Source organism: Phytophthora infestans, genomic scaffold (assembly GCF_000142945.1).
Source record: "Phytophthora infestans T30-4 supercont1.13 genomic scaffold, whole genome shotgun sequence".
Taxonomy (NCBI): domain Eukaryota; phylum Oomycota; class Peronosporomycetes; order Peronosporales; family Peronosporaceae; genus Phytophthora; species Phytophthora infestans.
In genome coordinates this window covers 1,799,158-1,814,087 of record NW_003303746.1, presented here as the reverse complement: position 1 = coordinate 1,814,087, position 14,930 = coordinate 1,799,158, and the positions used below count along the sequence as shown (strand labels likewise).

Below are 14,930 nucleotides of genomic sequence, written 5' to 3'. Positions count from 1 at the left end.
CTTTCGCGGATTGGGCTGACAAAACCACGCGCATTGAGAACATAGCGTCATATTATTATTGGCATTTTGCTGGAAACCGAGAAACACTTAATTTTCTGAAAAAATATTTTTTCATGAAGTGAATAATTTACATGTGGCACGATGTATTTACGGATTTGTGAATGGAATTCTGCTCGAGCACAATTTCAGCCATCAGAATAAAATTAAATTTTGATCCAGCAGTGTAAATTTGGGTCTTCTGCGCAGTCCTCTTTTCCCATTTATTCTCTGCTATCATCCAGAAACCATGCTGCTACGCAGCGCGCTGACCCCGCTACGGATACGTCTTTCCTGCTATTCCTCCTCGACCGTATCCACTGCGGTATCGGCTACATGTCTACGTGATATCGCTCGCTCGGGGGCCCGTGTAGTGAAGCTGCAGCTGTCCAAGTCCAGCGACTTGGTGTGTCGTCAACTCATGTGCGAACACGTTGGTGACGCCTGTGCCTGTCGTCTGGCATTGACATTGGAGCGTGTTCCACGTCTACAGCGTCTCGACCTGTCCAACAACCAGCTGCGTGACCTGCCGGACGCTGTGTACGCGCTGCAGTCACTGGAGACGCTCGACTTGCAGCAGAACCGGCTGACGTCGCTGCCCACAGACGTCCACAAACTTACGCAGCTCGAGACGCTCGATATTAGACACAATAAATTGGAGACACTACCGGTGCAGCAACTGGAGACGCTCACAAAACTGCAGACTCTGCGGGTGGCGGGTAATACCGAGTTGATACAATCTTTGAAGGACGGACAGCTCTCCATGTCGGACGAGCTAAAGAAAAAGATCGAGCTGGACTAGGATTGTCCGGATAGAGTAAATAAAACTACATGTAGATGCTTTTAATTAAGAAGCCACTAGATCCTGGGCAACGTGACACTGGAGCTGTCACTGTTCAGTCGATGCGATGAGTCTCTGTGGTTGCTCAGGTTGCGTGTGCTGGTCATGGACGAATTGTGGCTCTCATGGCTCAAATTCCGGCTCGGACGACGTGTGGTCGTGGAAGGTTTAGACACTCGTCTGGCCGAGCTGTCAGTGTTAGAGCTGATGTTGAAGGCGGCACTGCCTCGACTACTATAAGATCGAGCCATCGCCATCAGCTGTCGCCCCGTTGGCTTCTTCCTCACGGGCGACGGCATCCTCGTCTCGCTTTCGTCTTCGACTGTTGCTCCTGTTATCGACCTGTTCCTGGCACTGTTGGCTTTGGAGTGAGTCGAGTCTTCGTCTCCATGTTCGTCATCTATCGCAATAGCGATGGCGTCCGACAGATCACTGGCACTGCTTCTAGCTGACCCAGATTGACCCATTAGAGCCGTTGCCATCTTGGCAAAGCGCGAGTTCTCGAGACGTAGCACACATTTATTCGGACGTAATTTAAGGATCTGGAAGCGGCCAAACAATTTGTCTTGAATGGTAGCGCCGGACGCCGGCACAACCGGCGCGAGCACGGACAGGAACGATCGCGGCTCTGCTGGCACGAACCGTGCATCGTCGACAGCCGAGCTGCGGAAGTCCCAGCAGACAGGTAATGGCGTCTCGTATCGCAACGTGTTGCCCGGTAGGAAAACCCAGTCTTTTTCTGTTGCAGGACGTAGGACGGGGAGTGCCGGTGGCATCGCGGCGGCTAGCCGGTCGACGCGTTGTATGCCGGCTGGGTCCAGTTCGAACATGGCCAGCAACGCCGTCACTACGCCGGCCTCCATTAAGTTGTCCATCTCTTCAAACTTTCTTCGATTTGGGAGATCAGAGCCTTCACTTTCGTGTGCTTGGATCATCGCAAGTCGCTCCTTGATACGATGCTTAACATGAGCCAGAGCTACGGCACATGCCGGCGCCATGTCACTTCCACCACCCGTAGAGAGGCGAATGAGCAATGACACGACGCCGCTGATCACCATGGCGTCTAACCCGCGCATACCTTCGCTTTCTGCGCTCTCCACTTCAGTGTCATCCGCACTAACACGACAGGAAGTAAGGTTGTAGAAGGCTAGGATAACGTGTTTACTAGCCTGGATTTGTCGCCGACCGGGGCAGCACGTGGTCACGATGGTGCTAAGCAGCGGTACGAGGCGTACATTACGCATGAGCGTGAGGCAAACAGGCTCCCCTTGAGTTGATAATGCACGGAGAATAATAGCACAGCGCTCTGCCATCTCTTGACGCGCTTCAATGCCGGCATCGTCACTGAGATCGAGTGCGTACGCCACCACGTCAATAGCTCCATCCGCTATCACAGTCTCTCCAGTCTTCTCACAGCGAGCAAGTTGACTCAAAGCGTAGATAGAAGCACGGAGAGCAGTTGGAGACACAGGAGACGAGTTATCAAAGACGTGAATGATCTCTCGTAGGACTCGGACAGCACCGGTGGAGATGAGCTCGTGCCAATGCAGCGAGTCTTCACACAAGACGGCGATCATCTCAGCGCATACGTCACCTACACGTGCGTTTCGCAGCGATTGAGGTCGACACAGCAACGTCGGCACGAGGTCGTGGGTGAGCAGCGCACGCCGGTGGCGCGCGTGGAAAGTCAAGTTAGCTAGTGTCTGTACACATGCCAACACCATGGCTTCGTCATTGTCGTCTACGCTTGAGTTTGATGCAAGAACGCGTACAACTTGAGACACAGCTCCAGCCTCTTCCATGCGGTCGTGTAGTGCTGGATAGCACGAAATGTTGCACAGCGCATTGAGTGCGTACTCGTGTTGTTGACGCTGCTCCAGCTCCACGTCTGAACTCTCAGATCCTGCGTCGACTGGAGCAAGCAGCAGCTTCTTCGTGAGTACATCCACTAGTCCAAGTGTAGCCATAGCTTCGCAGTTGACTCTGTAAGCCGATAGAAAGCAGAGCGCTGCGGCACAAGCGTGTCGAGTGGGTGGGTCGGCGTGCTCGCATAGTACCAGCAAAGCCACGAGCGTACCGCTCTCAACCAGCCTCACTGCCATATTCGAGGAACTATTCGACCCTGTGCTGTCATTAACCTTCTTACCGGACGGAGGCTTGGGCTCTGAAGCCAAGTTGGTCAGACACGCAGCTAGTTTGCGATGAATCTCTTGGCTACTGAACTCCATCTCGCAGAGCTTAGTAATCACCTGAGCGACCTTGAGCTCCATCAACGTCTCTGCGAGTGCCGGGTCACAGCTGAGATTATACAGAGCTGTGACGCACAGAGTACGAATCTCTACGCTCTCTAGCCGCGCCAGCTTCACCAGAGCGTACAGCACACCGTCTTTAATATGAGCGGCGCGTAACTCGTCGTGCGTGAGCAAATTGAACAGTGCACGAGCGCAGATTTCCTTGGTGGAGTCGCTGTTGATCCGCAACAACGCGTTCACTATGAAGTCAGGCACGGTGCCTTCCTTCCACACGTATCGTACGCCCACCGGCTTAGCAGCTGGCGGCTCTACAGCCAAGCTGCACAAGGCTACAGCTGAGTAGATCTGGATATCCTCCACGCCGCAGCGCATCATTAAAGTCAGTGCCGGATACAACTCGGCACAGCGTGTAAGCAAACCGCGATGTGTCGCGCTAGATGCCAGTTTAGCGAACGCTATCGCACACGTTAGCGTTGTGGGACCATACGAAGACGCCGACAAGTCGATGAGCATATCCAGCACTGGCGTCTTCTCCAGAGCGTCCGCTGCAAGGTTGCAACAGGCTGTAGAACAGCATCGTAGTGTCTCACGGATTATCGCGACGGCGGACGCGCTCACCGGGACGTCCGAAGACGCTGCAGCTGCCGCTGAGGACATCGCGGCACTCATGATACGGCGGATTAAGCGAACGCCGTTGTCCGCCACCATACGTGCGCGTGCTTCAGCATCAAAGGATAAGTTTGCCAGAACTCCAGCACATTGACGCAGCAACTCATCGGCTTTAACTGGCGGTTTGTTGAAGACTCTGGCCAGCGTTGCTACCACGTTCGCACGTAACAAAGCCGCTCTGCTGTCCGACGCGAACGAGAGGTTGAGGAGACAACCTAACGCACACTCCTGGTACCGGAGGAGAACTGTCGGTGGTCCTGCAGTGGCAGGCGTGGACGGCGTGGGTCCGGATGCTCCAGACGCTTCATCGTCCGCTTCTCCCTGTCGCCTACAGAGACGGACGATGGAGCGGATCGTGTCGTCTTGAAGCAGAACACCATGTTGACTCTTTTCGCACGATACGTTGAACAGAGCGTTGGCACACAAGTCTCGAACACGGTCGTGTGGGGTGCGTATCGCCAGTCTAGCAATAGCTGCAGGCATGTTGCTCTGTAGAATCTCCACACACGCCGCTGGATGTGCTAACATGCTACACAGTGTAAGGACAGCGAACTGTTGAGCCAAGGCACTGGCGCCGGCATCCGTATCTTCGTCTTCTTCCACGAAGCGGAGTAACAAGGACACGACGCCAAAGCGCGCCAATAACGCTCGACTGTCGGCTGTAGCGGACATGTTGGACAGACACAGCGCCGTATTCTCACGCACTGAAGTACTGGAATGATGCGCTCCGATCTCGACGAGATTCGCTACCGCGTCACTGAGCGCCAAGTTCTTGAGCGACGGCGGGTATGACGAGATAGTGGCGATAGTAACTGCGCACATTTCGCGCACTTCTCGAGGTTTCTCGCATTTGAGAAGCTCTCCTAGACACTCGAGGATACGTCCGTGACTCAAGGGCTCCAAGTTCCCCGAAAGACCCGATAAATTACACAGAGCAGTAGCCAAATACTTGCGTATAGTTCCGACGTCACCTCCGTCTTCCGCCTCGTCAGCTCCGGCAGCGACGCACGCTTGCTGAGCTAACTCACATACTGTATCGAGGATTCCTTCCTCCACTACCTTGGCCCGAGATCCACTCAATAGCGACAGGTTGCAGATGGCTTCTGCTGCGAACTTTGCGCTGGCTTGGTCCTTACGCGTAGCAAGCTTCATGAGCACGTGGACGACGCTCTCGGCCACTGTGGTGCTAGACGACGACGCGATGTTGATGAGTGCTTTGACACAAGCTTCTTTGGTCTCGAAGTCGGGGACGTTGAGCATCGAGACAATAGCAGACACGCAGCCTTCCTGTACAAGACGGAGCTGGCCTGCACGTTCGTAGGAGAAGCGACACAACGCCATACTCGTGTGACGCCGTACTTCTTCGTGTTGCGCTTTGGCTAGCTCCAGAGACGCTAGTAACACACCTTCGTCCGCCATTTTCGTGCCAAGTACGGACTCGCACAAGAGGTTCAAGATCGCAGCCGCGCAGAACCGCTTCACCTCCATATCCTCGAATACCGCCAACTTACTCAGCGCCAGCATACAGCCTTCAGTCACCATTTGTCGCTCATGGCCAGGGATCGTTGAGAAGTGGTAGATACTGAAGGCGCATTCCTGTTTTAGGCGGATCTCGCGACTCATTCCAACGCTAAAGTCCAGAGCGTCGGCACTCGGCTCCTGTTCTTCATCGTCGTCTTCTTCTTTGCTCTTACTCGGGCGATTGATTAACGACGCGTTGCTCTCCACGACGTTATCAAGCGACCCACTCAGTCCACCCACGTTGTTCAGAAGCGTCGTGGGTTTTCGAAAGCGTGACAGGTAAATCATCCCATCTTCGTAGTTGCCACGTTGGCCGAAGAGATCGCCGCTGTAGCCACTGAAGACGTTATATTCACGTGGTCCTTGACTTGGTGGGGTGGGTTTCAGTATGGGACGATTCCTTGGCGCGTCGATAAAAGACCCAGAATGGCGCCGTGGTGGGGGAGGAGCGGGTGATATCCCACTGGGACTATTCACCACGTGGGACGATGATGCATGGCCGTTGTTGTCGTCTCGAGTGTCTTGTGGGATGATCCTGGTGTTGATGTGGCGGTACAGTGTTCGTACGAGGTCTTCTTTGGTCGTGTTGGTCTTCCAAAAGTTGCGTTGGCGATGCAGTTTCCAGTGCTTCGCGAGTTCTTTTAGCTCTTCGAACCGAATAGGAGCCGCTGCAGGGTCACGCTGTCGAGGAAACAACTCGAACCGGGTGAGGTACTCTCGAAGCACATCGAGCTCCTTGTCTCGCTCCAGTTCTTCGAGCAGATCTTTCGTGTGTCTTGCATTCTGGGAAAGCCGGTGGCTCATGTTTAAGCCAATGTCGCTCGACACGACTTCTCTCGACTTTGACGCTCGGTGACGCAGTAGCTGTCCGTTTCGCAGGCACTTGTTGACTTGTCAGCGCTAATCTTGTCGCTCCCTATTCTTAGGGAGCTCGACACGAAGCATCGACTCGCTTGAATTCGCAACAGCATCGACCTCATAGAAAAAGTCATGGCGTTAAAGAGCTACCACCGCGAAACTTTGAATGGTGCGGTGAAAGAACTTCTTCAGTTTTGCCAGCTTGGTGCTGACTTTTGTCGGGTTTCTATAGATAACTGGTACGAAGAGCGCGCAGATCCTCTGAACGGTGTGCTTCCTCGTGACAGAGTGGTGCGTATGGATACCTCTTGTCTTAATGAGCATCTCTTCTTATTGGCACACTCTGGTGGTAGAAAGAGTTCAAGACGACTCATGGAACGGACTTCAACGGAGCCCAGCCGATCATACCGGTACGTCATCAAGTCCTTTACTGAAAACTGTCTGGAGCTGACTTGTTCTTGTTGTACAGCGCCCGAAGCTACGTATGATCAACGATAACAACGTCGATGAGGCTATCCGTCAGACTGCGTATCTTGATTATAGTCGAGGTTTTCGCTCCGTCCTTCCCGTGCCAGATCCAGAGCCCGATCGTAGCATGATCTCGACCCAACATCGCGTCCATGTAAACCACTTCGCGTCGTCAAGACCCTCGTACACATCGACTAGTGGGGCCATGATCGCAGCAGGAGGACCAGGTGGACGAGCCGTCGAACGCGGCAAGGCAGCTTCAGGCGCCATGGGTGAAATCTACCGAAAGTGCTCCGAACCCCAGCGAGACACGCTGGCGCAGCGATCCTGGATGTACTCGACCGACCCGATGATTGCCGTCATGCAGAAGCGTGAAGCGACCACGTCCCAGACGCCTCCAGAGCCGCAGCAAAGCAACAAACCTGTGGATTATGGACGACAGATCACCGCCATCACGAGCATCAGACACCACCACAGAGGAGTCTTCGTTGACGACGAACCGGGATACCCGCAGTAATGCCACCATCCGCCTCAGAACGCGAAGTCCTGTCAAGACCACCAAGCATACAAAAACACAATTTAGCAATTCAGTTTCCATCCATTTGTCTAAATTGTTTCAATCACGGGCTGCCAAATGTACAAAGCTTTTTTTCTTCCAGCTATTAAGACGCGCCGCTCTCAGCAAGACACATCCGGTAGCAGCTCTGTAAAGGACACGCAACGTTCATTAGCACAGTCGTTCGCATCAACTAAGCATCATAAGAGACTTACCAGGAACTCGTCCTCCGTCATATCAAGCAGATCCTCGTCGTCCACTCCGTCCAAGCGCTTGGGCTGGCCATTGACCGTGACTTCCACGTCGTTGACGCCGCCTTCGTCGTCTGTGCACCACTCCCACTCGACGTCCTCTAGCTCTTCCTCGTCCATCGCGTCGCCGTTCATCTCGGCGTCCCAGCCCTGCTTGTCTACCTGCACCTGCACTTCTCCTTCGTGGTTCTCTTCGTTGTATCTCTCCAGCTCGGCCATATATGCGCGTTTGAACGCTTCCTGTCTCTGTTCTTCCGTCATCTCGCTCTGAGTAAGAGGATCCACCCCTTGGAGGCTCGTTTCCATCGACATCGGCTTCTCATCTGCCACAGCAGCAGCTTGCAAGTGCTTCGCTGCCATATGTCCACTGATAGAGCTGCCCTGCAAGAACTCTGGTAGCGCGCGGGGAGCTGCGACCTGTTGGCTGGCTGCTTCCTTGTCCTCTTTCCGCTCTCTGCTCGTTAAATACTCGTCCTCAGCCTGGTCGTTGCCTGCGATATCGACGATAATCTCCTGGTCTTGTGCGCCGTACGGGTACAGGTACGACTGGCTGTTCTGATCGTCTCCGCGGTTGCCACCGCCGCCTCCCCCGCCTCCTCCCCGACCGCCTCCTCCATTAGCAGCATTAGCAGCACGAGCGCTGTTACCTCCAAGGCCAGCAGCGCGGTTGTCACTGGGCAAATTGTTCGGCAGCACGTGTCCTTCCTTGACAAAGTCGCCAATACGACGTAACACCTCGTAAATGCCTTCGTGCAAGCCGTTCTGCTTGTTCATCTGGTCCTTAAACTTGCGCTGCAAGCTCTGGACCCGCAACAGTCGATCGTTGTTGTCACATTCCAGTAGCAATTCATTGCAGTGGCCACAGCGGAACTGATACTGGCCGGGCATCAGCAGTAATTGCGCCTCTAGTGCCGTGTACTCTCGCCCACACTCTGGATCGCTGCATTGGAATGTTTGTCGCTCGATTTCCAGCTGCTCGCTGTCTTTAAGGTGCTCGTGCATCAAGTACAAACGGTACTGTACCACGTCCACAAAGTACTTGTAGTCAATGTACCAGTACGACGTGGACGAGCTGCCGCCCAGCCGCTTGTCGTTCAGCACCTCCCTAATACATAAATATACATGATATAAAATGAGCATAATATTACTCCAGCCGGCGGCGTTTACGGGCTGTAGAGGGCACTGACTCGCAGACGAGGTTGTCTTGGTGCAGCTCGTTCATGATTTTGCGCACTTGACGCGTCTGTAGGTTCACAGCGTTCCCCATCTCGTCGTCCTGCACAAGAAACGATAGTAGTAAGAATATATATGCTCGTAATACGACTTGAACTAGACGACAAAGTTGGACCTTCATAAACTTCTCACGAATTAAGGCACTGAGTACGACGACATGCTCGTCCGAGTAGAAGGCGCTGGACACAGATAGATGAGCGTAGGTGTTTAGCGGGAGAAGGAGGGAGAGGCAGTAGGGAGAGGACGCACCGCCCCACAATGTTCACGAGCTTCTCCACGAGCCCTGCCATCGTCAGCGACGTAAGTTTGAGACAAAAAGTGTATATGGTGTGGTCCACGGTATTAGCGAGATAAGATGTGGGCTACAGTACCGTGATTTACGGCCTCGTTGTAAAAAAGTACCACTTCTTTTTAAGCTTAGTACTAATTTTCGGTATACTTAATTGAAAATCCTTTGAAAATGCTTTGTTTGTCGTGCTCTGCGCGTATGGTACCTAGTTATGAAACACGGTAGGCAGAGCTGGAGGAAAAGCTAAAAGGGCGCAAAATTTGCCCTTTTACAAGCCCATTTTCCACCTTGTTTTGGTAATGGTGCTAAAGGGCGAAAAATGCACCGCGAAAGGGTTAAAATGGACGCTGGTCAATCTCTGGTTGATACCGATACAACCACGGGATGCCCAGGATGCAATCAAATGCGTAGTTCATCTCAATCACGAGGGAGTCGCCATTGCTGCGAAAGCCGTCGAACGTGTACGGCAGCGTAATCTCGCGCCGCGCGACGTGGCGCGGCTTTCCGTCAGCAAGCTTGACTACAACCTGTCCGCGACCGTTGCGGACAGCGATTTCGCTGGGTAGCGTCGACAGACACGACTCACGGAAGCAGTTGTTTGTCGCTCCTGAGTCCACAAGCGCGCGTAGTGGACGTCGGGCGCCGGCGACATGGAGGCTGATGATGATCAGTCTTGAGTCGCCCGACGCTGTGGTGGCATTGAAGTGTGCGTGTAGCACACGAGGGCTAGAACCACCGGGGAACCCGGACCTCCATTCCAGCCAGTAGGGCGCCCCGCCCCTACTGGCCCTGGCCGTTTTTTGGCTGATCGGTAGGAGAGGCATCGACGGTATGCGCGAGTACTGGCGCGGGCGCGCGGCACTCAGCCGCGCGATGTCCAACCTTCCGACAGCGGAAGCAAGTGAGGGATCGACTGGGACGACCACCATTCGCACGAGGGACTGCACGACGGCGGTTGTTCGACGCGTCAATCGCGTCGACCTCCATCGGCTCCGGAGCTGACTCTTGAGCTTCCGCGGACATTGCCCGCGCGTACTACGCCGCCACAACGTAGTCTTCACGAAGTGCGAGAGCAAATGCCTCCTCGAGAGAGGAGGGTTCCGCTCGAGTCAAACAGTATCGCGTCATGCCTTCACGCATGCCGAACACAAAGACGTGGACTTGAGATGCCATGTCAATCGGATTGGTGACGATGCAGGACGCGAGGTGGCGTGTCTTCTGGACGTAGTCGCGCATGGGCATCTTGCCTTGTCGCAGAGCGAAGAACTCTGCGCGCACTCGGGACTCGTCTTGTGGAGGCTCGAAGGCGAGACGAAGATCACTCTATAGGGCCTCCAGGGTGGAGAACGCATCGTTGTTGACGACCAGTTTGCCGAGCGCTCACTCCTTGGCTTTCCCGGCCAGTCGGGAAAGTAAGAAGTTAACTTTCGCTCCTTGCGCCTCGATCATCCTCGAGGCGATAGCGATGTCGATTTCGCGAAACCAGCGATTCAACGGAAGGCGATTCGCTCCTTCACCGGAGTAGGTTGACGTCTCCAACTTGACGATGTCATTCTTCGAGGAACGCGAGGGAGTTGTCGCTCGCCGATTCGCGTCGGCGAGCTCGCGTTTCATGAACTCTTGAGCTGCTTGACGTTGTTGATCGGGAGTCGCTGAGCTTAGCAGCGACGCGACAACAGCCTCACCGGACACCGCCGCAAGGCGGTGAAAGGCTTCCCACTCGACACGAGTGAGATGAGGGAAAGCAGCATGCTCTAGGGTCGACCCTGAAGCTTCAGACGTCTGGCCTTGGCTCATTGTGAACTTGGTCATGGGAAGGACTACAAAGTGCTACCAGGTGTAACGGGCCTAGAGTGTCCGTTACTAGCTTACACGTAATAATGAGGAAGCGTGCAAGTTTCACGATAGTGAATCCAAGTGCTTAGTCTGAAGGAAAATCAACTCTGTTTTTATTTAGGTCCAGGGCAGCTTGCCCTGAACACTCAAATACACGTCAACCCCTTATTGGCTGATAATGGGTCTGGCTCCCCATATATCAACCAATAGGATGACGGCAGTTCAGCACACGCTAGCCGTGTGCTGCTGCACCTACTTTTGTAATATAAATTTACCTACTTATGTAATGGTGTGGCCCACTACAGCGTAACGGTCACATAGCCGACACATCGTAACGCAGCTTATACAGCTACCGGTTTCAAGGGGTTAAAACGTATCCAAAATGTATATAAGCTCACAGCCAGTCTGCGACGGGATGTCACACTGAACCTTGCGCTTACGGAAGTCGGCCTTTCGAGCAGGGGTAAATGGTAACTTCAAAATCGGCGAAGTTAATAAAGTGATAATATCACCAGGTACATCAGCTAATTTACAAATATTACCTCATATTTTTTTCTGAGAGAAAATGATACTACTAACGGCACGTGTTGGAGCGACCATCTGGAGATTCATGAGACGAGACAGTTTTGACCGCCTGCAACCACCCGATGACAATCTGTGCCAAACTAAGCTCATCCGGTGCCCACCAGCGACCATCTCATAGAGAACCAGCTTTTGCAATCATTGATGATTGACCACGGGTATACTGTGGTGTTGGAAATCCCACGTGAACTCTAGCTACAGATGTAGTTAGGATGCTCCCACAACAATACGTCTACTAGGATAGTAAACGATCGTTCGGGCGGACCTGAAGACCCCAGTTCTGCCCTTGCACCGGGACAAACTGGACCTTGTAAACTATTTATATAGGCCAACCAGTAAAATAAGAACACGCTACTAGCACGAGCAAAGCTAGCAGGTGTTTTGAATCCTCGTGGTCCCAACAGCGGAAGGGTACCAGGCACGGGTAAGCCTTTTACGAGATCACCGAGTGTTCAACACTTGGCTGGAAGAGATAAAAGGGAGGCAATTCAAGCACTCCCAGTCGTGCAAATAGGCAACAATAAGCCGTCACGTAAAACCTCCCGATAATAATCGGCCAATACACAAAGTCTCTTGGCCTTGCCGGATGAACCCTCGCTACAGAGCTTCGAGTTCACCGACAGGCATAACACACTCAAACAAGCTTGACCTGACGCTTACTTTGAATCGGGACGTCGCTCTGTGTGCTTGAGTGGAAATTCTGTTCTGTATTTAAGCTTACCCTTTCGGGTCTATTCCTAATAAGAAGTCCTAATCAAGTATACAAATATCAAGTGAACAATGATCCGTTATGGATCTTCTTGCATGCCAAGCGTCGTCTGCACTGTCGCATGAGCATCTTTAACGGTCCGCGCCCTGTCCCAGACGGTGAACGTGTCTTCCAAAGGTCGCTGAGTCTTCCGCGAACTCATCCCAACCGCCACTGAGGGTTCGTACCGTAGATGGTCCGCTGAATGCGAATCCGGCCAGTCCATTGTTAATAATAAGGACAGCCTTGATTCAGTGACATATGCCCGTATCCGATACTTGTTGAAAACTCGGAGGTGACGCCGTCGAGTCCCTTGCACCTTAGCGTCTCCGTACATCACCTGACCGAGGGTTCGTCGCTTGAACAACTTGGGCGGTGTCACGTCTTTGTCGACGGGTGATAATCCGCAACTACGGAGAAATCACTACACCACAACTGCCCCTGTCGCAATGGAAGCCACGGTACTGGTGCCCGTTGTGACATTTCTTCATTCTTCAATTCACCATCTCGCCACCGTATGTCCAAGCGTCTGAATCGAGCCGTGTCCGACGCTTTTCAGCGTCTCAATCCTCGTAGACGTCGCGAACGTGAACAGCTGGAGGTACGTCAGCTCATCCTTCTCTTGAATCATCGGCACCTTGCTCATCACCTCGCATTACTCGACTTGTTTCTCAGGAGGGCAAGGCCGAGGGATCGAACGTCCCTCAGTCTGCTACACTTCCTCCGACAGCGGCGTCATCAACTGGTCCTTCGGCGCTTCCTGCCCCGGACTCTTCACTCCCTGCGGTAGCTCCTGCAGCACTCCCCGTCGTCGCTGAATCCGCGGAGATGGCTCCTGCTGCTCCTCCTGCCCCAGCTGGTGGTCCACCACCACTCACCGAAGCTTCGCTGCGCGCCATGCTGGCTGAAAGTACGGAGGCATCGGTCGATCACATGATGACCTCGATTATCCCGTACTTGACTGCAATGGCTCGTCACCAAGTGCAGCTCAGCGTTGCGCCTCCTCTCCACGGCGATATGCACACTCAGCGTCGCCTCGAGACTGCTGTTGGTTTCGATGATGTCCTCGCTGCATGTTCCACGACGTTCTCCAGTATCTCAGCCAACTGTTGAAGTATCCCGCGTGACTTCGTTTTCAGTGGTCGCTCTCCGGTCGGCATTCATGTTTTCTTATTCTTAATCCACTTCCACAGCGTAATCATGTTCATGTTGTTCTTCAAATGCATATACAATTTGTTGTTGCAGTAACGTTTTTCGTCTGGTACCACAGGCTGCATCGCCCTGTGGACAGTTCACACGTGATCCAGTCACGCTAGTCTTCGTCCGCCACCTGCGCCATCTGCAGCCGATTCTCGCTCTTCTTGGCTCGCAAATAGTCGTACAGCAGACCTCCACATGACAAGTTTGATGATGGTTCCCAAGTTGTATCTTCATAGCCCACCCACTTGACGTTGAACTCGCGTACAGCACGCTCCGTGCTCGTCGTTAGTGGTGTTCTGTCGTCGAGGATGGCCTCGACTTCATATTCACCGGCAACTTGATCTGGTTCCCAGCTGTCCTCAGGCAGTAGTTCCTCATCGAAGTCGAGTCTTGCTTCATTAGTCGCGTCAAGTACCAACCGAGTGTTCGGTCGAATGTTGAATTCGTTGACAGCCTTGAGTCTTGACACATGCACTACTGGGTAAAAGCGATACCCACTTCGATCAGGCAGTTCCAGCTCGTACGCAAACTCTTCCACCTTGCGCTTGATCCGAAAAGGTCCATGCCATCGGTGAGCTAATTTCTTCGTCAAGCCCGGTTTGACGCGCTCCATGTACAACCACGCCCGGCTCCCAATCTCAAAAAGAGATCTTGGTGGGGCTCTTGCAGGATCTTCCATCTCTTCCGAAGCTTCTGGGGGGGTTCGCCGAGTGTTCGTTTCCACTTGGTTGAGGTACAGCAGCTTTTTCCAGTCGACTCAGAGCATCATTATGCTTTTTAGCCCTTCACTCCTTTTCTACGGCCTGATAATCCTTGGCCATAGTGAGGGCGACCTCATGTTGTCGATTGATCTCACGCCGCCACGCCAGTGCGTCAGACTGCTTGCCGAGTCCTCGTTTGAGTGATGACGACATTGCCCGCAACGTCGACTGCGCATCCCAACCATGAACGAGGTAGAACGGCGTTTCCTTCCTCGTAGTGTCTTGAGAAGTATTAATAGCAAATACTAGCTTCTCCGCGATTTCGTCCCAATCTTGCTGTAGAGGGTCTTCCGCGTACACCCGTACGGACCCCATCACTGACTTCACCGAGCGTTCCTGCTGTCCATTAGCCTGTGGCCGATAGCTCAAAGTCGCTCTTGATCTTGACTGCATCATCTCTGCGAACGCTTGGAACACCTCGCTCATGAAGCGTGGGTCGCGGTCATGCCTTATTAATGATGGGGCTCCGAACCGTCGGTACACACATTCTTCGAACACTTGGGCAACACTCAGTGCAGTCGTATCTGACATAGCCTTGGCAATAACGAATCCCGTGAACGAGCACTGAAATAGGAGCAACGCCGTGTTGCCCCTACGAGATTTCGGTAGTGGGATCACAAAATCCATCGAGACGATCTGGAAAGGTCGTTCGGCTAGCACGTTACCAGGTGAGTATCCACGAAGCTGTGGACGGCTTTTACTCGAGCTGCAATCTGGACAGGACTTCACGTGCTTCTCCACGTCAGCGTACAAGCCGATCCAATAATAATCGGACTTAACGCGGTGGAACGTTCTCACCACACCTTGATGTCCTCCTTCCAGCGAGTCG

The 14,930-nt window shown here is 53.3% G+C and overlaps 4 protein-coding genes across 4 annotated transcripts; 2 read left to right on the top strand and 2 right to left on the bottom strand.

The window, feature by feature from the left end:
• Positions 1-286: 286 nt before the first annotated feature.
• On the top strand, positions 287-838 carry PITG_08406 (uncharacterized protein; the record flags this gene model as incomplete). Its single annotated transcript, XM_002903744.1, has 1 exon — positions 287-838. The coding sequence occupies one exon, from the start codon at positions 287-289 to the stop codon at positions 836-838; it is 552 nt and encodes a 183-aa protein (XP_002903790.1).
• Positions 839-864: 26 nt separating this feature from the next.
• PITG_08405 (uncharacterized protein) lies at positions 865-6,123 on the bottom strand (the record flags this gene model as incomplete). Its single annotated transcript, XM_002903743.1, has 1 exon — positions 865-6,123. The coding sequence occupies one exon, from the start codon at positions 6,121-6,123 to the stop codon at positions 895-897; it is 5,229 nt and encodes a 1,742-aa protein (XP_002903789.1).
• Positions 6,124-6,309: 186 nt separating this feature from the next.
• On the top strand, positions 6,310-7,162 carry PITG_08404 (cleavage induced hypothetical protein; the record flags this gene model as incomplete). Its single annotated transcript, XM_002903742.1, has 4 exons — positions 6,310-6,346; positions 6,410-6,468; positions 6,531-6,587; positions 6,647-7,162. The coding sequence occupies 4 exons, from the start codon at positions 6,310-6,312 to the stop codon at positions 7,160-7,162; spliced, it is 669 nt and encodes a 222-aa protein (XP_002903788.1).
• Positions 7,163-7,307: 145 nt separating this feature from the next.
• On the bottom strand, positions 7,308-8,992 carry PITG_08403 (uncharacterized protein; the record flags this gene model as incomplete). Its single annotated transcript, XM_002903741.1, has 5 exons — positions 7,308-7,349; positions 7,417-8,557; positions 8,640-8,728; positions 8,801-8,864; positions 8,935-8,992. 5 exons carry the CDS (start codon positions 8,973-8,975, stop codon positions 7,308-7,310), a joined length of 1,377 nt encoding a protein of 458 aa, XP_002903787.1.
• Between the last annotated feature and the right edge of the window lie 5,938 nt (positions 8,993-14,930).